The sequence below is a fragment of the Gekko japonicus genome, unplaced genomic scaffold, assembly GCF_001447785.1.
Source record: "Gekko japonicus isolate JY-2015 unplaced genomic scaffold, Gekko_japonicus_V1.1 scaffold735, whole genome shotgun sequence".
Lineage (NCBI taxonomy): Eukaryota > Metazoa > Chordata > Lepidosauria > Squamata > Gekkonidae > Gekko > Gekko japonicus.
This window is the reverse complement of record NW_015177029.1, coordinates 709,704-731,466: the sequence shown is the minus strand read 5'-3', so window position 1 is coordinate 731,466 and position 21,763 is coordinate 709,704. Positions and strand designations below refer to the sequence as shown.

General features: G+C 40.9%; 1 protein-coding gene across 1 annotated transcript in view; it reads left to right on the top strand.

Moving 5' to 3' along the window:
- The window catches only part of UBE3C (ubiquitin protein ligase E3C), a 144,469-nt gene that overhangs the window by 116,243 nt on the left and 6,463 nt on the right, over positions 1-21,763 (top strand). Inside the window, exons 17-22 of the mRNA XM_015427870.1 lie at positions 532-629; positions 2,361-2,493; positions 6,001-6,248; positions 14,850-15,062; positions 20,415-20,603; positions 20,703-20,769. Of these exons, the coding sequence (XP_015283356.1) occupies positions 532-629; positions 2,361-2,493; positions 6,001-6,248; positions 14,850-15,062; positions 20,415-20,603; positions 20,703-20,769 (948 nt within the window). The remainder of the gene's footprint in view (positions 1-531; positions 630-2,360; positions 2,494-6,000; positions 6,249-14,849; positions 15,063-20,414; positions 20,604-20,702; positions 20,770-21,763) is intronic.

Here is a 21,763-nt window from a genome sequence, read left to right as displayed (position 1 = left end):
CAGTGCTGCCTGGGTTTGCTTATGCATTGGCCTTCCATATATACCAGGACGTTTAACCATATTGGCCTTTCATAGGCCATCTCCAGATATGTTTGAGGAGTATACTTCTACCCAGCCCATAGAACATGTCTAGTGGCAGGTCCCAGTGGCTGTATTGTTGGTGCTCCAAGAATCCTTGTGGGCAGTCACATGCTTCTGTACTGTCTCTAGGCTCCCCCAGTTTCCTTTCCTGGCTACAGATCCTCATTTCACATTCCTGAATTTTGGGAGCGGTCTGTTTGAGATATTCAAAGTTGAAGTAAGGTTGGCTTCAGTATGGAGGCAGGTCACCAAAGTGCAACTTCATGTGCAGAAACTCTTGATGTGGCCCTTTGAATGCTGGTGGATGCTTGGTGTGCAGTCAGTAAGCTTGGTTCAGTACGAATCTTTATCCTGTGCTGGGCAGTGCCTTCCCCAATCGGAGAAGAATAAAGAATGGAAAAATAGGGTGTTGTCCTAGTTGCTAAAGCTGTTTTTCTTTTTAATTAAAAGTGGGCTTGGAACCGGCTCCCCTTTCTGTGTCTGAGGAGCGACAGCTTGCAATATTGACCGAACTACCTTTTGTGGTTCCTTTTGAAGAAAGAGTGAAGGTACTTCTTCTCTTCAATTCTTGTAATTTTGACAGTACATGTGAAGTAATACATTTTGCTACACAAAGAACCGCACAGGCATGGATGTGTTTGTTGCATTTTGGAAATACGCAGTATGTTTCTCTCTTGTCTTGTCATTTCCCTGGTCTCTGGTCTTCCCTTTCCCACTTCAAAATTGCAATTGCTTTGATTTCAGATTCTCTTTGTTTTACAAGAAAGCTTTCAGAGTATGCTTAATTGTCTTAGTTCTGAAGACTTTGGCCAGGATCTAAGGAGATCCTTAGATATATGTAAGTCCCTCTGTTATGCACACAGCAGGTTTTCCAAGTTTTTAGTTTTTCTTTTATCTGACTATTGGTTCCTTAGTTTGCACCAAGGGCTACTCCTGGAATTTCCGTGAATTTTTGGAGTGGCTTGTCTGCAGGGACAGTGGTCTACTGCTGAAAGTAGGGAATGTCGTAAGTTCTCCTTTAGACATACAAGATGCTTTGTATCCTGACTGTATCTGATGTCTTGTTAATAATGAAGCATCAAAACTTAATTTAACATTACAAATAGGAGTTAAATTTAGGCTGATTTGTTGTATTGTGATTCTTATGGCAAATACTATGTATATGATTTTCTTAATGTAGAACTGATTCTGAAAATAAGATAAAGATGGAAACTTCATCTGTGAGTCAGGCAGGCAACAATTTGTTACAACTCATATCCATGCCCTCTCCTGATGAGTTAGAGGAAGAGGAGAAAGGGAAAACTTGAAGTTTACTCTAGATATTCTCTCCCCCCCACATACCTCTGAAGATGAGCCAATCAATTGGTGGGTTGTTCCTCTCTTTTTGGTCCAGAGGTGAATGGTTAAACTCTAAGGATACTTGGAATTTTTGCAAGCGTGGCACGAATAAACTGCATTAGTAAATTTACCATGTTTGCAGAGTATTAAAGATTGGCAGAGTTAGTTTAGGATCATTTTCTTCACACTTTTTTTTGGTAATCTTTGTAAACTGCTGTTCATGTGCTTAATCTCAAAATGAAATGGGCTGTATTGTACCCCAAGTGATCAGTTTGCTTTCAAAAAAAGATCTGTTGTGGTTGGGGTGGGAAGGGTTTGTGTTTAAGAAACCAGTCCAAAATCCTGTTGCCCTTTTAGAATAGGAAGAAATTTTTTTTGCATTCCAGCCTCATATTGTTAACCTTCAAAATCAGCTGCCCTTTGAAGTGTTCCAGAGTTTTCCCTGTCTAAAGGAGGCTGATTTTCATCTTTTCAGTATAAGAAACACTTTCTAGGGTTTCTGTTGGTTCTGTAGCTTTCAGTTAATTAGCAAACTGAATTCCCAGAACTATGCTGCCATCATTGTGTTACTAGTACCATCAAGGAGATGAAACATAGTTTCTTTGGGGAAATAAATCACTGTTTCCCAAAAGGGCAATGATAAATCTAGGGAAAACATGTTGTTTAGCTTTGGTGAGAGTCTTGTAAGTGGTACAGAATAGAATTATAACTTTAACCTCCATTTCATGACAAGTCATTTTCACAGTGCTGGTTATGGTGTAGTACTTTAAGGCGTTTCTTATTCTAACTTACAAATCTGCATACCTTCAGAAGTTCTCCAATATCTTATTGTTGTGTAACATAATTATGAATGCAAGCTCAAGTGCAGAAATGTGAAATACTGCAAATCTGTACTTAAATGGAATTACTTTTTCTCCCCCTCCACCTACTCACTTCCCAAGATTTTTCAAAGACTGATCTATGCTGACAAACAAGAGGTTCAAGGCGAAGGTCCATTTCTGGATGGAATTAATGTTACTATCCGAAGAAACTACATTTATGAAGATGCGTATGACAAACTGTCCCCTGAAAATGGTATTGTTTCTATGTTAATGCTATAAAATAAGTAGTTCATACTGATTACGTCGCTTTTCCTGGGAGTTATAAAGCTAAAAATGTGCATGGAGGCATTTATTTTTAAATTGGGAGCTAGTTTGGGCATCATATGATAAGGTCCCCTAAAGAGCTGTGCAGTTTGGGCTGTAAAAGAGAATTGTTTAATTCACTACTTGGTACTGGTGGAGTATTAACCATATGAGGATTTTTGAAAAGGTTTTGATCTTTTTTTAAAAGCTTGTTTTGTATGTTGATTTAGTTGAAGTTCCTTTTAAGTGAAAGAATAAACCATTCTCATGTGCTCCCTCTTGGGCTCTCATTTAAAAAATTCATCAGTATACCACCATGGCTACCCCCCCCCACACACACAATTGATTTGGTAGGATAACCTTCCTTGTTCATGGACATAGCAGTTAGAAAACTCCTAAGATGAAAAACAGAGTTCTTTCTGAGATTGTAGTCTGAACTAATTTAAATGGGCATAGAAAACAGAACACATTGAAAATGAAATATTAGAATCTTGGAGGGTGATGAACAGGCCCTGTGAGGCCCTATGAACTGAAGAGTGAGCCATTTTAAGCTAAGGTTTCAGCGGTACCTTTAAGGGAGGTACCAAGGGGGTACCAAGAATGGGTTGATATGACACTGTATTGGCTCTCAAATGTATATAAATATGACTTTAAGTTGTCATAGTAGTACTACAAGTTTCTTCAAAGGCTTTTTCATACTGCCTTTATTGCATTACAGATCCATGATGGTCTCGTGAAGGCCACAAATGGCAAAACTTTAAGTCAGTTCTAAAGGCTAATTCAAACAAATAGCGGTAGCAGCTTTATTTCAGCAAGCTTATATAGTTGCTCTGTTTTCTTTTTACACTGGTTGTCTTCCTCTTTTTCCTCCTTTTGGTAGTTCTGATAATTAGGAGAAACTTAGTAGCTATGATACTTCTGTGGTTCTCTTATAACTGCATGTTATAAGCCTCTAGATTCAGCATCTCCAGGTTTAGGATCTCTAGCTGAGTGCTGTTTTCACCTCCATTACCTTAAAATAAAAAATAGCGTCCAGTGCACAGACAGGAAAAAAAATTGCATTAAAATGTTCTGAAATTTCTGAAAAAAGTAGTGGGAAACTTAGATTTACCTGGGTTATCTGGTTCCAGGATAATGCAGGTGTGAATTTCTTTGACAGAAAGCGATATAAATGTATTTTACAAAATGTCATATTGTGACAGGCTGCCAAGAATTTTCAAGTGAGATTTCAAGCATTTGTGTTAGGAAGCAACCTGCTGGTGGGAAATGAAAGGTCTATTATAGTGTGAAAGAGCGCTTGATCAGATAAACATGGATGTCCCGCTCAGTCTTACTAGGTGAGAGGGGAAGATAATTTGTCAATGGCAAAGCTTTACTCTCCCTTCTCTAAAGAAATTTGGACAGGTATGAGGGGAAAAGGTCAGGGAACTGTAAAAACAGTCGAGCCATATTCATTGAGTGACTTGCAGCTAATTAGGTAAAGAGGGGAGGGCTAAACTCTGCAGTTCAAAAAGAGAGAGTGGATGGTAGTTTATGCAGAACAGATACGCATGAACTGATCTTCATGGCTGCTTTAAATTTGCCCTGCAAGGAAGCTACCTTTGCTTGGTGAGTGCTGATGCAGGTGTATCTAATGCAGATTTCTCTGCTTGGCAAGTTTAACGGGAGTTGTGTTGACTTGGTAACAGCTCTGTCCAATTTATTGGGTCACTAATTTATTGGCTCCCTCTCCCGACCTTCAATGGGGCACCTTTAGTGCCAGTGCCGGAGGTTAGGAGTTTGGGAGTGCTCCTGCACTCCTCATTAACTATGGAGGCCCAGGTGGCAGCCACGGCTAAGTCGGCCTTTTACCATCTTCGGCTGGCTTGGCAGTTGGTCCCCTTTCTCGACCACAATGACCTGGCCACAGTGATCCATGCGACAGTCACCTTGAGGTTAGACTACTGCAACGCTCTCTACATGGGGCTGCCTTTGTCGCAAATCCGGAAGCTGCAGCTGGTGCAGAATGCTGCATCCAGGCTTTTGATGGGCCTCCCTAGGCAGGAGCACATCCAGCCTGTGCTGAAAGCGCTGCACTGGTTGCCAATAACGTACCGGATTCGCTTCAAAGAGCTGATTCTTACTTTTAAAGCCCTAAATGGCCAGGGTCGGGCATACCTAAGGGACTGCCTTTCCTCATATGTTCCCCAACGGGCACTACGGTCAGGGACGCAACATCTCCTGGTGACCCCAGGCCCCAAGGAGGCCAGGTATGCTGCAACCAGGGCCAGGGCCTTTTCGGTGGCGGCTCCTACCTGGTGGAATGAGCTCCCGGAGGAGATCTGGGCCCTGCGGGACCTTGCACAGTTCTGCAGGGCCTGCAAGACGGACCTCTTCTGCCAGGCTTTTGAGTAGGAGCCGCCACTGCCTTTACCATCCCCACCTTTACCATCATTACCAACTGGCCCTGTGAGGAGTGAACGACAGCGTTGCGTGGAGCTGACACCATTGAACTGGGAGTACCATCTTTGAGATGCCATCTTTTATTGAAGACTGATTGAAACATCTAGAGCACTTGGAATATTGTAAACGATTGTTTTTATGTTGTTTTTAGCTTGTTTATGTATTGGCATCTGCCCTATCTGTGAGCCGCCCTGAGCCCACTTGCGGGGAGGGTGGGCTATAAATTAAAATAATAAATAAATAAATAAGATGTCACAGTGTGAATCTGTTTTTTTTTAATTTAAAATACGTATCTGGCAAATCTGTAGTGTGACTTACAAAAGATCAGCAGAACTGAGCAGTGACAAGTAAACAGAAGCCAGCCACAGAAAACAAGCAACTGGTACAAGCGAGGAAGCATTGTTCATGAGAGAAGCCCATTGGTATAAAGCAATCTTAACTTCACTCCTGAATTGCTAGCTTTGTATTAGCCTGCCTCAAAAGGGCCTTCTGTATGTTTAGAGTAACCACTGAAAAGGTGCTGTCGTGTGTTGGTCCCTACCATATAGGGGAGGAAAACAGAGAAGGCTCTCTGCTTCTCTTCACAAGATTGGGCACATGGAATCTAGGGTAGAAAAGAAAGAGATTGGATTTATACCCCACCCTTCACTTACCCGAAGGAGTCTCAGAGCAGCTTACAATCCCTTTCCCTTCCCTTCCACACAACAGACACCCTGTGAGGTGGGTGGGGCTGAGAGAGCTCTCTCAAGAACTGCCCTTGAGAGAACAGCTCTGAAAGAATTTATGACTGACCCAAGGTCACACCAGCAGCTGCATGTGGAGGAGTGGGGAATCAAATCCAGTTCTCCCAGATTAGAGTCCGTGCTGTTAACCACTATACCAAACTGGTGCTCTACCTACTTTGTTAACCCTTTAGGCACATAACCATTTGTGATCTCTTTGGAACATTGTTATTTATATACAGGTGGGTGTGTTTGCAAATTCTTATGCAACCTTCCCCCTCTGTTTTCTCCAGAACCCGACTTGAAAAAACGGATCCGTGTTCATTTACTTAATGCCCACGGGCTAGATGAAGCTGGTATCGATGGTGGAGGAATATTCAGAGAATTTCTGAATGAACTGCTTAAATCAGGGTTTAATCCTAACCAGGGCTTTTTTAAGACCACTAATGAAGGACTGCTTTACCCTAACCCTGCTGCACAGATGCTTGTTGGAGATTCATATGCAAGGCACTACTATTTCCTTGGGAGAATGCTTGGAAAGGTAAACAAAAAATTATACACTATAAAAATGTGTAGATGCGATAGAAATGGGGGATTTTACAAGGTGTTTTCAGAAATGGAGGAAACCTGGGGAAACAACAGCTGGTTGGTATAAACTGTGTTCCCATTTGAGGAGAATAACATCTTCACTGATTGGCAGTGTAAAATCTAACAGTTTTTGTGTTGCAGGTATGTAGTTGAATTCTGAGTTTGTGTGGTTACTTAAAAGTTCCATGTTTTAAATGAAAAGATGTACACGTTAGTCCAGGATAGCTCTTCTGAGTTTTGGTTTTTGGTATTTGCTCACTGCATGTTTAAATTGTTGTGTGAATCTTTGTGTAGAATTTTCTGAAAAATAAGTGTGTCTAAGTAGATCATAGATTCCAAGATCTGAAGGTCACTGTGTTACTGTAGATGAACTTCTATACTGGGCAGAGTGTTTTATAGCCTGAATTGTCAGGCTGATGAAAAATGCCAGTGGTGTTTGGGAGAATTCAGAATTTTCTGATACCGTTTCATTCATGGGTTCTCAGCCCTGGCCAATCAGAACCCACACAACAACTCAGCACCAAGTGTAAAAGGCACATTTAAGACTGGTTTTTACATTACCTTTTAAGGTGCACATCTAAGGGTTCTTGGGGTGAGTTTTGCTAAAATCTAAGTTCAGAACTTGGGGTGAGTTTTGCTAAAATCAAGAGTCTCTTGCCTTCAAAGACTAGTTTCTCAAGGACTGGCCCAATAAATTTTCATTTCTGATAATCCGTTTTGAGTCTTTGCTTCTCCTTCAGGTTTTTCCATGCAAGACTCCAAACAAAAATGCTAGTGAGCAGTCGGTGCTTAAGTACCCATTGCTTCTGACACCTTGGGTGTGCTTGCTTGAGACCTGGGAAATTCTTAGCACTTACCAAAGTAGTAGCTGCAAAAAACTGTTATCCTGTGCCTGCACATTAAAGTACGAAAGAAGAAAAACAGCTTTCCTTTTGGTTGGGAAAAGCTGAAGAACTTTGCTGTTCTTATACTTTGAAATCCAAAGGGGACTGGTTGCTTGTCATTTTGAAAGCAGAGAAATATTGCTGTTTGTGTTCTGTGTTTGCACAAGGAACAAAATGACTGTGTTACTTAATAATTAGCTGTACCCAGGTGCAGAAACACCCTTTAACTGGCATGTTTGGAAAGCTGATGAATTCAACAGCAAGATAAGGCACAGCCTTCCTATTCAATCCCTGCCAGGATTGCGGTTTTAGTTGAAGACCTCATTGAAAACTCATTCATCCATTTATAAAAATGCTTCCATTTTTCTGATTTGCAAATAACTTCTGAAATGCAGTAGTAGGTTAATAAAAGCCTTTGTGTAAATAGATTGCATATGCTGGAAAGGAAGCAGGTCTGGCATCCACAGCAATTTCTTATTTGTATAAGCCAAAACGCAAAGAGTGTTGCCACTAAAAACTCTGTTTATACGTTTCAGTGTTATCAGAAAACAAATACATTAAAATCGAATAATTTATATACATCTCTATGTGTTCAGATAGCCTTTCAGAAGTGATGGTCAAGTATGCTTTGATCGGTGTTAAAAATCTTCCCTAGGAAAAAAATATTTTGTTCTGGTTCTTTTTGAAGAAACTGTACTTTTTCCTGCCAGTATGGAATAACACCCTCCTCCAAAGATCTTCATTATGATATTTTATCATACACTGCAGGGGTCCCCAATCTTTTTGAACCTGCAGGCACCTTTGGAATATTGCCAGAGAATGGTGGGCGCAGCCACAAAATGGCTGCTGCAGGCGGTGGAGTCAGCCACAAAATGGCTACTGCCGCTTACCTGCAGTCACACATTGAAGAGCCTTGTGCTGTAGAGGCAGCATCTGACAAATCAGCATTTAAAAAAATCTGCAGAGTCGATCAGAAGCCTGGCTGGAGAAATCCCACCTGGCCCCCACCCTCTTTATAAAAACACTTGGTGGGCACCAGGAAAGGTGTTAGTGGGGCACCATGGTGGCCATCAGGCTTCCCAAGTACTTACTGTGAGTCGGCGGGGGACGCATACACCTCCCCAGGACCATTCCCGCATGGACAACAGACGCGCCGCACCATGCCGTCGCCAGGAAGTGACGCTGGGCGACGCTCTGGCAATGGGGCTGGAAACTCGATGGTACCATTGAGTTTTCAGCCCCATTGTCAGAGCGTCACCCAGCATCACTTCCTGGTGATGGCAGGGTGTGTTACAGGGAGGAATGTTCCGGCCGGGGGAGTATGTGTCCCCCGCTGGATCGCGGTAAGTACTTGGGAACCCTAGTGCCCATGGGCACCGTATTGGGGACCCTTACAAAAGTCCTGATAACCATCGTAATCCTGTGGGAACGAGTTCACTCCTTCCATTTTATGTGTGATGGTGACATCATACTTGGGGCCACCAGTTGTTTATTGGTGGGGCTCCTGGTTCCTTACCAGAGTCATCAGAGGCCAAAATTCAGCAGGGGAGACGTTCTCCAGTCCATTTGCACGCTGGGGGAAACCAGCCCTTGCGAAATGTTTGTGTCACGCAATTGGGAGCAGATGGTTGCAGTCCTGTTTCCAAACTGACTGCAGCGTGGAATATGTTTGCAGTCCAATCCTAGAAGTGTGTAACCCTGTTTAGGATGGAACTGTTAGAAAGCCAACACGTGAGTTAGAGGAAACGGGACAGAGCAGAATTCTGACCCTGCTTTGGGCTTTAGGTGTTGAATTCTGTTGCTGCCACCTGAGTGAGATATCAAAGGAAAATATCAGAAATCTTGACTGTAATATTTTAACTTCCATTAAAAAAATCAAAAAGTTAATGTTACTAATTGAAGTGGCTCTGATCATTTGCTTCGTCCGCCCTTGCAGTTTTGTTAAAAGTCCCAGCTTATTGTTACTAGCTTAAAGATAAGCACTTTGGTAATATAGTTGTTTCCAAGCAGAATAAACCGGCTAACAATGTAAGGATTTGATATTGAGTGGAAATGAAGATCATTTGTCAACTGTCTGCTAATATTAACTTGTTTTTTATCATGCTTAACCTAACTGGTAATAGTATGCTGCGTACTAGTTCTTTCACATTACCAATTATCTTTTCATTACAAATGCCTAAACTAGCACCAGCATTATAAATATGTGGGGAGCACTAAAAGACCACTAAAAGTGTGGTATTTTAACACTAAATCTTTGAGGGGGAAAAGATTGTATTGATTGATTGTGATATTTATTGGGTCATAATGTATTTAAATTTTCTTTAATGCATATGTTAGTGATTGTTTACTGTGATAAAGTACAAAAAGGTCCCTGCAAGCAATTCTACATGGAAAGAATTACCTCATGTCAGTGGTCACTTCTCAATTAAAAGTTCCATTAGCAGATGATTCCAGCTTCTGGTTTGTGTACTGATTGCATTTTATAGCTCCTAAATCAGGCTTCTAGACAGGGAATAAATAAACAGTTAAAGTATGTGGTAATGGCATCCTGATCTTTTTTTGCCTTTGGAAACACCTAGGTCCATTTAAGTCAATTAAGTCCAGAATATTTACTGAAATAAATTGTTGTGCTTGAACTCTTACTGAAAATGAATACTTTGCTGATTTGAAGCTATTGATTCATCTTGATATGTGTTCTCCCTGGTTGCATTAATGATAGTTACCTTCACTCAGTTTCACTAAAATGATTCATGTAAGAAGTATAACTTTGTGCTAATAATTTTCTTTTAAGAGATCGTTTTCATTTCTGCATTTGCCTACTGCAGGAGAACACATCTGAAAATCACTTCTTTCAGCCACGTGACATATACTCCTTCACTGTGGACCAATATAATACATTTGTGTTTGTTGGGAAATCTTACTAGACCTTTTTCATACATGCATACATAGTATAAAATGTGACTTCTACCTGGGAAATGAACATATTGGGTTGATCTGCAGTCCAGAGTCCTGCCGTGTCAAGGGATCATGAAGTGACTTTGAACATCACAAAAAGACAGGAATTAAATCAGCTGCACAATCAACAAAACACAATTGGATGCTGTATGGTAACCAGCCATAGAATAAAATAGAGTCTGACTTAAAATCAATCTGGCAATAAATACAATAAAGCAGCAACTGAGGGCAGCAAGAGGAGAGTTTTAAAATTTTGTCCTTCAGCTCTTAGCCTGAGGGTCATAATAAAGAAGGCAGGCCTAATTTGCTTTTTGAAGCCTTTTCCCCCTGCTTGTTTTTAATTGGATAGAGGCAAAAAAAAAAAGAAGATAAAAATCAGTACTCCATCATAAAGAAAAGAATCAATTAAAAGCCATGACTAAAAGGAATTTACCTAGTCCCTAAAACTATACGGACTAGGTGCTACCACACAGAACACCCTTTCCTTAATGGTTCTCTACTTTACTCAAGAAAGCAAGAACACATAGAAGAGGGCCAAAAAATTTAACTGGCTGGAAGAAATTGATATGGGAGAAACTGATCTCTTAAATATTCTGATCCCAGACCATTTTAGGTCTTTAAATGTAGTAACTAGAACGTTGAATTGGTCGTAGAAATACAGAGCCACCCATTAAAGCTGTTTCAATACTGGCAAAACATGATCTGTAGAACCAGTTGCATTCTGTAGCACCTGAATTGTTTTCAGGGGCAGGTTCTCACAAAGCTTACTGCAGTAGTCCAGTCTAATTTAGATGAAAAGGAGAAATTAGGTGACATCGACTTATTGTTGACACCGTACTCCAGATATGGAGAAGTCCTTTCCCAGTGGCTTCATGTATCTTCTTTTAAATCGCTATACAGAACAGAGCCGTGTGAAAGGCCTAATTATCTATCTGAAGGGAAGGGGCTGTGGAACCACAGGGGGTCTTCCCTCCCCATCTTAGTCGAACTAGAAGGATGTAAGTAGTATTGAAGGCTACTTGAGAAGTCTAAACAGGTCTCTTGGCAAAGGGTGACCAGGGCTTTTTCTGTACCAAAAACTGGATCTTCGTATTCTTCAGTGTTTCTGCTGTAACAGCAATGAGTAATGGTAACAGTTTATTTGGTGTAAGGGGGCAAATAATGTGTGTGCAGTGCGCATTTTGAATACTTTTATTTTTGACTATTTATTGGATACCTTTTGGATTACAGGATTTGAGAGTAAATCAGGAAAATGCTTCAATGTTGAAAAAGCGCTGGCTTTAAAATAAATTCCACCGATTTCAGTGGCTTGGGTGCTGTGGATTATTTCCCCTTCCAGAAAAGACGTCTGTTTTTTCCACCACCCCTCTCCTCTGCAGTCCCCAGATGTCCCGTGGAATACTGCTCCAGGGGAACAAGGGACCCCCAGGAGCAGAATGAGGGGTAGTCGGACATCTTCAGGGGGGGGGGTTTCCACAAAATTGCCCCCGGTCCATGAAAACCCTCTCTGGGTTCCAATCCTATGTAATTTATTTTAAGTAAACATGTTTAGTTTGCAATTTGGGGTATACTCAATAGTCCCCAATGGATTATGCACAGAGCCCATGCAAAGTGTGGGCATATCTGGCAATTTAGGTGCCATGTGACCCAGTGGTTGCATAAGAACTGGTAATGTTGCTGCTTCCACTGGAAGGAAGTAGCAAAGTGGGCCTGTGGATCATGGCGGTTAATTCTTGTTCCCATTGCAGGAATGTAAACTGAGGTTCCTTTTCCTTTGTCTATCTGACTTAACTTGAAGATTATAGAAAAATGACTAGAATTTAGGAAATCGCAGGAGTCTGGGCGTGTGGACACGTACACTGCAATGCATGGCTTACTGTATTTTACCACCTGGAAAGAGCAGAGCTCAGCTGTGATTAACTTATCAGCGAGTGATTGTGCATTTGAGAAATGTTTGCTACAAAACTTAGCTTTTACTCTAATTGGAATATTAACAATTCATCTTACCTTATTTATGAATGTTTCTTTTGCCTTTTATATTTGGAAGAACTTGGCTACAGGGGAATATGGTAGTTAAAATCATAACCAAGATTGCACAATCAAGGTGGCTTGAAAATGCTTTATATAGTTTTTAGATTAAGTTCTAAATGTTTGCGGTGGAGGTACCTGAAGATTGATAGTGATGCATTTGAAAAGCATTATTTTTTTATTGATTCTTAATGTAGTAAATTACTAAAGTTATTTGGCAGCAAACAGAAATGGCCTGTGATGTTGTTCACATTTATTCTCCTGATAGCACCACAATTTGCATTAATTGCATTGCTAGTGCACTCACTTATATTAAAAGGCTTCTACTATAATTAATCCTTTTTATTTCAAATCATTTTGGCACAATTTCTAGCAATAAACACTCATAAAAGACAGACACTTGAAAAATAACATGCAGGTTCCTTCAATATACCTATTGCTATTTTCCCTTGACAAGAAGTTATTGATAGGCTTCTAGGAGCCAGTGTTACATGTGGCTAAGAATTAAGACTCCTATGAAAAATGGTAAGTGGATTGTTTTGCATAAAAAATAGACAGTTCTTGAATCTGTGTAATTAACCTGTGTTTAGAAACTACCTTGATTTATGCCTACATTTGTATTTCAGTTGCATACATTATGGAAATTTAATTTATAATCCATTTAGCTGATGTGATCATAGTGTTTAGAGCCATCATTTATTAGTGCTTGTATATTAAATGCTTTAAAGACTTAAACCTGACTTGCATTTGTGTAAAAAAGAAAAAAAATTCTTTTGTATTTGTACTTGGTGAGTCATAGATGAAATTCCACTTTAAATTCAGGTAGCTTTGATACATTTAACAAATTAGTTGTGGGGGTTGTTACTAATTTTGAACAGCAAACAGTGACCTTATAGATTGCAAATTAATGATTTATACTTAAAGTTTACTTTTTGAATTCAGCTGCACAAATGAAGGTTTCAGCTTCCACACCTTTACTAAACCATACAGTTGTGCAAACCCTCTTTGGCTTTGATCCCATTGTTCATACCTGCTAGGTGATATGTCTAAAATGTCATGAAGCTTCTATACACACCACTGGCAGACCATGGCGACTGGTGCTCTTTGCTGCCTTTCTAGGTTCTGTTCTTCTTCCTGACCATGGATGTGCAAAGTGTTGAAACCTTTTGGGCTTGGAGCAACAGAAAATGGCTTTTCTACTGATAAACTAACCAATAGTGAGCCAGGGGTAATTTAATGCAGATGAATCATTACTGTGTACCGTCATCACAGAAAGAAAGGTTGAGGAATTATGTACCATAGAGCTGAGGAAAGCTACAGCAAGACACAGTCTAAGTTTCTGGAATGAAACAGGAAGGTGCTGTTCTCCCATGCTTCTCTGGACTCTGCCCCTGAAACATGAAAATGCCATCTGCCTGGCACTGGCAGTTAAATTAGCAACTAGTTTAACTGGACCTGTAGGGATATATAAAGGAAAGGAGGGCCACTTGTTTTGCAGGTCAGGACATTTCCTTGCTGTGAAATGGCCCAGTGTCCAAGGAAGCTACTTTAGTTTTCAGAAGAACCAGGAAGATGCTGGATCGTGGCTCTTAACATGTTTACATGCCACCTTTTTGCTTGATGATGGATTGGTTGCTTTGTGAGGATTGGTTTGCAGTGTGTGGGCTTGCTTGGAACAATCTCCGAAAAACTAGGTTAACTCTGAATTTTCAGAGGGTCGAGGTGTGTCAGCGTTCGGCAGGGCCCTTCTGCTCTTCTCTGTGACTCCCAGAAGCAGATATAATATATAAAGTAAGCAAGCATATGCAAGGATTTAAGTCTTTGGTGTAAGGTTTGTATTGGTACATAGTATCGGTAGGCTTTTTTTTTTAAGCGAGATCATGTGCAGTCCTATGACTTGAGTGACTTCATTGACAGTCACTTCTGATAGAGTACTGCCAAAGACTGCTTAAATTATAAACGCAAAAGTAAGATACCCAGATGAGAGAACTTCCGTCTGATGATTTAAGAGCTTTTGTTTGCGTTAGCTAAGAGTAGCTGCCCTGACCTGGATAGCCCAGGGTACCACAGTCTCATCAGGTGGAAGCTAAGCAGGGTCGGCACTGGCTAGTCCTTGGCCAGGAGACCACCAAGGAAGTCCAGGGTTGCTACACAGAGACAGGCAGTGGCAAACTACTTCTGGATATCTCTTGCCTTGAAAACCCTGCAGGGTCACCTTAAGTGGGCTGCGACTTGGTGACACTTTCCAGCACCGAGAGTTAGTTAAGTTTTCTCCCTGGACCACCTGGGAAATGTTAAATTATTAAGGCAACCATGCCTTGTCTTAGTATAATGGCTACCAGAGTTGTGCAGTAGTTGGAGTGTCAGACTAAGATCTGGGAGACCCAGGGTTGAATCCCCACTCTGCTATGGAAGTTTGAGCTAGTTGCATACTTACAGGCTAACCTACCTCGCAGGGTTGTTGTGAGGATAAAATAGCAAGGGAGTGAAATATTGTAAATCACTGGGGACAAAAATAGGGTGTTAATAAATACTTTGGTTATAAAGAATGGATGTTATGAAGGCAGAGAAAACTATAGAAATCACCAAATCGTAGGTAAGGAGCATGAAATAAATAGAAAATTCTGGAATACTCAGATTCTTTTATGTATCAAGTTAGTGAATTCTCCACTGTTTCTGTTTTTTAGGCTTTATATGAAAATATGCTTGTCGAGCTTCCGTTTGCTAGTTTCTTTCTCTCCAAACTGCTGGGGACAAGTGCTGATGTGGATATTCATCACCTGGCTTCTCTGGATCCTGAAATGTACAAAAATTTGCTTTTCCTCAAGAGCTATGAAGGGGACGTGGAAGAACTTGGCCTGAACTTTACTGTGGTGAATAATGACTTGGGGGAGGCACAGGTAAGCTTCCCAGGTTGTCCTTTCCCATTCCTAGTTAGCTATTAATTTCGCGGCAGCATTTGTATTCAGATGCCATGATGATAAGGCACGCCATGTACAACAAATGCTGCTTGTGTGACAGAGCGTCAAAGCATCTGGACTCTGACCATTTCGCTTTCTGCTCTGACACTGTCTTAATTTTGTGAATCAACCAATAATATGCAGTGAGACGGAAAGCGAGAAATGTGTTGCATGATGGCATTGTTGAAAGAAATACAAACATCTGTAACACTCTGCATGGACCTTACAGTTTTCACTTTAATCAGAAGTATTTACATGTTGGGATATGAAGAAGACATTTTTTTACACGTGGCAAGATAGTTGTTGAGGATCTATGTATTTTTATTCATGTTTAAAGGAGGACGGGGGACTTTTTTGTTTTATTTTAATTTCCTGTGTGTTTATTTTTTTAAGGTTGAAAACGCACAAGTTAAGGGAGCTAGACCCTGCCCCCCTCCTTAATATACTGTGGCCTGTTGCTTTAAGCATTTTTCTTCCACTCTGACATACTTCCAGTATGAGACCTGTTTGGTTACCTTCAGAAAACAGTATGACTCTAAAATGCCCAATATTTGTGGTACAGGATTTGTAGACATGAGAATTTACTGTGGTAGACAATTCTTTGTGCAGGAGGTAAGGATAAGAAGAAGAAAACAAGCATTACATTACAAAATAACCCCTTCATATGAGCATTGTGAAGTCATATTGTCCTAGTTAGCAGCCCTGATATGAAAGCCAATTGTTTGTTTGATTTATAAAATACTGATTTAAATTTACCAGATGGTCCTCTGAAATGAAATTTGTGTGCTTCAAGTAGCCAAGAATCTCTTGACATCTGTAGTAACTGTCTGAGACTCTTAACATAATGTGATACTCCCCACCCCCAATTTCTTCTGAACTAACCCCTCCCTCCCACAGGGCATCCTGATTATGGATCAGGGTGCACCTGGTTTGATATTCAAAAAAGGGTACAGTTGAAGGTACATATTATTGAAATAATGAGATTTGTGAGTAAACTATTTGGAGTGGAATCTTAAACTATAACATAGCTGGCATAACTCTTTCCAGCTCTACCACTTGAAGGAAAAAAAGAAGTTGTTAAAACAAGAACACTAGTGAGGTCTTCTTCACATCTGTATAGAGTTTACAACAGCATGTTGGAAATGCTTCCTCTAAATGCCTGTACAAAAGGACCACATTGTATGCATTTTTGTTCTATAAATTTATATCTACCTCACCAGAAATCTGCTGAAGGTGGCTCACAAAATAAAACAATACAATAAAATTATATAGATGACCAATAGTAAATAAGTCAATTCAAATACCTTTTATCGGCATACAATATTAGAAGCATTTACCAATAATACAATCCAAAAGAAATTATAAAATAGATAGTCATGGCTATGTCAGGCCTAACTCAAGTTGTCACAAGCTAGATTTGACCATACAAAAGATGCCTGAATCATAAAATAAATTGGCAAAGTAAATAAGTCATAAAACAGCAGCAGCTTAAAACAATACTCATAAGCCACTTCTCAGGCTAGAGCCCTGGGAACTCAATTTTTGGAGGCACAGCAGGCCTCCACTCCACAGAGTGGAGACAAGAAAGGTAGTTTTTTTGAGTGTCATCCAGTTCACAATAGATAGGATACCCCTTTGAGTCTTCACCAAATGTTAAGTTCAGCTGATTAAAGATGATTAATTTTTCTCTTGAAATAGTGGGATACCTTAATCATATTGTTTACATGTGCACACTATCCATTTTTTTTCTTTTAAAGGTCAACTTTAGTGCCTAGTAAATTCTTATAATTCTTATAAACCATCCACATAGCTAATTCTGAATGTGTCCAAATCTGTGGATACTGAAATCCAGAGATTGGAGCCATGAACAGACAAGAAAGATCTTTCTATACCCTAGGTTTGCAGGAAAATTTGAAATATAAATGCAATGTAATGCAATAGCACCAGCAGCACCATGCTAGACAATGACAATAGTATTGCCAGCCTTCAAGCCTTGGCTTCTATCAGTAAGAGATGGGGTAGGACCCTTTCCAGCACTATTTTAGCCTTTAGGGGTAGAATGATCAGGGCCAGAGTCAGTGGAACCACGGGGTGGCTTGCTGCCACCTGACTTTCATGACTTACCCAGTCCTGCCTGCTTGTTACTATAAAACAGAAGCCATCCATGAAAGCCAATGTGATGTAGTGGTTAGAGTTTCAGACTAGGATCTGGAGACCCAGGCTTGAATAAACACACTGCTGAGGAAGCACATTTGGGTCACGTTGGGGCACTTATACATTCTCAGCCTAGCTTACCTTACAGGGTTGTTGTGAGGGTAAAACAGGAGGGAATGATGTGAGCTACTTTGGGTCCCCATTGTGGAGAAATGTGGGTTATAAATAAAGTAAATAATAAACATAGCTGAAGATGGGGGAGCAGATAAAAGGTGGGGTGTGTGGAAAGGAGGGGATATGAGAGTTGCCAAGAAAGAGGAAACCTGCAGGGAAAGTGATACAGGGGGAAATGAGGTGCCCCTTGCAAGTCCTTGCAGGTTCCCCACTGCACAACTAGGCCAGGTTGAACAACCAGCACTGTGCAACTGGGCTGTAGTTTTCCTGGGTAGAGGGTGCCAGGGGGAGGGAAGGAAGGAAATTGAAGACTGGGAGTCGGATAAAGGTGTAAGTTGGCTGATGGGTACAAAATAGAGAAGAAAGCAGAAACAAGGGAGAGGCTATGGGAGCTATGGGAAATAGTGGGGGAGGGGAAAATGAGATCCCACTCCTGTGAGTCCTTGAGGGTGCCCCACTTGTAAAACTGTAATTGTTAATTATTGTGCCTATGATAGCTCTAGTCAGGTATTAGACTGGAAAGCATTCTCTACTGCAGGGGAATATTGCAGGTTGGGAAAATGCAGGGTTTGCCTTATAGGGTTCACTAGTGCCCACCAGAACAACTTGACAAGTCCATTGTTGCAAGATAATAGGGTAGCAGTGGCTCTAAATATCTTTATTACTACTATGCATATAACTACATTTTGCTAAGCAGACTCTGTAAAAAGATTCCAGCCAAGGACTCTTCTGGTCCAGGGTGCATATTGATAAACTGGGATATTGTTTTTTAAGTCTGGCCTGTTGTTGAGTTCCAGCCCTTCAGGTTCTCGAAATTCAACCCAATGTGGTCCGAATCCATTCCGGATGACACATACATGTAAGACTAGCACTGGATAGGAGCTTCCCTGATCGACTAACACTCCACCCTGGGTTCCTAGTGGCCTGCAGCACTGGGGTTGATGTTGGAACCAGGAACAACATTGAAAAATTTCTTCACCGAAGATATTTCTGCATATGAAGCAAGATGATGTCCCAGTCTGTCCTAGATATCCTGGAATGCTTCCAGAACCTGCTGGAATGCTGTCTGTGCTCATGCTTTGAATGTTTAAGAAATCCAGCCTAGATTTGTGTATCTGCTCGAGAGTTTTTGGCATTAATTCATGAGTAGCCCCACTAAATTTATCACCTGAACTACTTGATATTAAAATACTTATGGTTAAAGTTTGTGCGTGTTTGCTTTTATAATTTTATTTGGATGTGTTCAAATGAACATCTCTTTAAAAAACAAATAGGAATATGCCAATTTAGGAATAATTTTAGACAGACTGTATAGGTATGTTACGCCACCTAGTGGCAAAAGGCACAACCGGGTAGGTCATCACCAGAAATTCTGTCTGGTTGTTTCTAACCATAGAAATCTGCTTTTAAATCCATGTGGAACATCCAGTAGTGGGATAAAGTTAAATCCTAGTTGCTTTAAATAACAACAACAACACAACAACCCACAAGCAGTTCCCCGCAGCTGTGTGGCTCTCAGGGAGCATGGGAAATAGCATGTAAACCAGTGGAGAAAAGGTACGTGTAGCTGAGCACTAAAGCTCCTTAATTTTGGGTAGAGGCAGTGGCTCACTGGTGCTGCATCTGTGTTGCACACAGATGGTTCCAGGCTCATTCCCCAGCATGGCCAGTTTAAAGAAAAAAGACTTCCACTTGAGACCCTGGAGAGCTGCAGCCCGTCGGAGCAGACAGTGCAGACCTTGATGGGAAGAGGGAGTGACGCAGTTTAAGGCAGCTCTTTGTATTTGGGTGTTAATTTCCAAATTACATAATTTAAAAAAACTAGTATTTTTTTTAATTCTGTGGGGTGAGCGGTGTCCCCCTCTTGCCAGCTCCTGGAGTTTACTGATCTTGCATTTCATTTTTGTATGGTCTGCTTTGCTAGGATATAGACGAGAGCTTTTAGTTTTGATGTAAATAATTCTGATCCCAGCTGCAGCATTTTTAAGTCTTTGTATTCCTCTCTGAGAAATAATTAATCTTGAAGTTGTTTATTCAGTCCCTGAGCATACGTTTAACAACACCTGTTCACAATTTTGCCTTTGTACCTTTTCCTTTTCATTCATTCCCTCTGCTGGTCTTCCTCACTCATGAAATCTAGATTACATGCCCTCTGAGAAATTTATTATTTTTTATTATGAATATTTATGTTACGCCTTTCCATTTAAGTACTCAGTGCAGCTTCTAAAACATTTAAAAAGCCACACAAAACGAATATAAAACAAATAACAGCAGCCCCTAGAAACGTTTAGAAGTACCAGATAAAATTTAACTTAAAGAGGGCTTTTGAATTTTTTAAGAAAAGGTTTCAGTTGACTCTGGAAACCCTCAAAAGACAGCACATCAGAACATAAGAGAAGCCAATGTTGGATCAGGCCAATGGCCCATCCAATCCAACACTCTGCCACACAGTGGCCGAAAATATCAGGTGCCATCAGGAGGTCCAGCAATGGGGCCAGGACACTAGAAGCCCTCCCACTGTTGCGCCCCCCCCCCCCCCCCTACTCTTTGGGTGAAGAAGTACTTCCTTTTATTTGTTCTAACCCGACTGCTCAGCAATTTCATGGAGTGCCCACGAGTTCTTGTATTGTGAGAAAGGGAGAAAAGTACTTCTTTCTCGACCTGCTCTACCCCATGGATAATCTTATAAACCTCGATCATGTCACCCCTCAGCCATCGTTTCTCCAAGCTAAAGAGCCCCAAGCCTTTTAACCTTTCTTCATAGGGAAAGTGTTCCAACCCTTTTATCATTCTAGTTGCCCTTTTCTGCACTTTTTCCAATGCTATAATATCCTTTTTGTGGTGACCAGAACTGTACACAGTAGATTGCCATGAAACATGACATTAATGTTGGAGTAACAAGCCAAGTTGCTGCTGAGAGGGGGGGAGAGAACTTTATTTCATGGAAGATTTTTATTTTTACAGGTGGTTGAACTGAAGCCAGGAGGAAAGGACATTCCCGTCACCAGCGCTAACCGTATCGCATACATCCATCTTGTGGCAGACTACAGATTAAATAAACAGATTCGGCAGCATTGCCTGGCGTTCAGACAGGGTCTTGCCAATGTTGTTAATCTAGAGTGGCTTAGGATGTTTGATCAGCAAGAAATTCAGGTAGTATCCCCTAATTCAATGAAGATAATATAAAAATTACACACACAAAAAATTTAAGCCCACATCTGAAATACTGTTTTTCTTTACTGTCCATTCTAGGTTTTGATTTCTGGTGCACAGGTTCCTATCAGTCTAGAAGACCTTAAAACTTTTACCAACTATTCAGGCAAGTATTTTGCAGTCAAATGATAAACTTGAGTGTCTCAGGCCGATACGAAGGATGAAACTTGAGAAGGTTAAGCACTGTTAAGTCCTGTTGAAGGATTCAGCTAATTCTCTCCCATTGAGATTGTGTTATTTTATGCTTTAGTATCTCCAAAAGGCATCTCTGTGGCTTATTGCTGTTGTTGCAGACTGCTTCAATAGGTCTCCTGTTGGATAAGTAGATGTGGCATTGGACAGGTGGGCCAACTGCTGCCTTTCCTGGGCAAAAAAGATCATGCCACTATAGTCCATGCCTTGTAATCCCAATCTTAAACTACTGCAGTGTGCTCTCCATGGGGCTGCCCTTGAGGAGTGTCTATAAACTACAATTGATCCATGTTGCTGTGGCCAGAATGCGGACTTGAGTTGCAGGGACCATCACTCCAGTCTTGGTCCATCTGGACTGGCTCCCAATTTGTTTCTGGGCCCAACAGAGGAGCTTGGGGCCCCAGTCTTGGGGCCAGCATACCTTAAGGATTGCCTGCTCCCATATCAACCTACCTGACCACTGTGGTCATCTTCAAGGACCCTGCTTTGGGTATCCCTGCCATCTGAGACTAGATGGGTGGCAAACCAAGAAAGGGTTGTCTTAGTGATGGCACCGAAATTGTGGAATTCCCTCTCTATGGAGATTTGTTTGTCTGTCCTCTGTCATTGTGAAGGCTTTTTTGTTGTGTTTGGTGTTCTCCCATTAACCCTTCTTCCTCTTTATGTATTTTGTTTAATTGTTTAATGTATTTTAAAAGTTTGTTGTCACATGTGCTTGAAGTAACTGATCAGTCTAACCTCCAAGTACTGGTCAGGCCAGAGTCTGAGATGAACAGCTTCAGGTGCCTTCTTTTGCCCATAGTTTTTTTTCTTCAGTTATCTTGCTTTACAAACCAGTCTGTGATTTTGACTAGCTTTCAGAACATTGGGCTGCTTGCAACAGGACAAATCTCATAGATTTTGCAAAT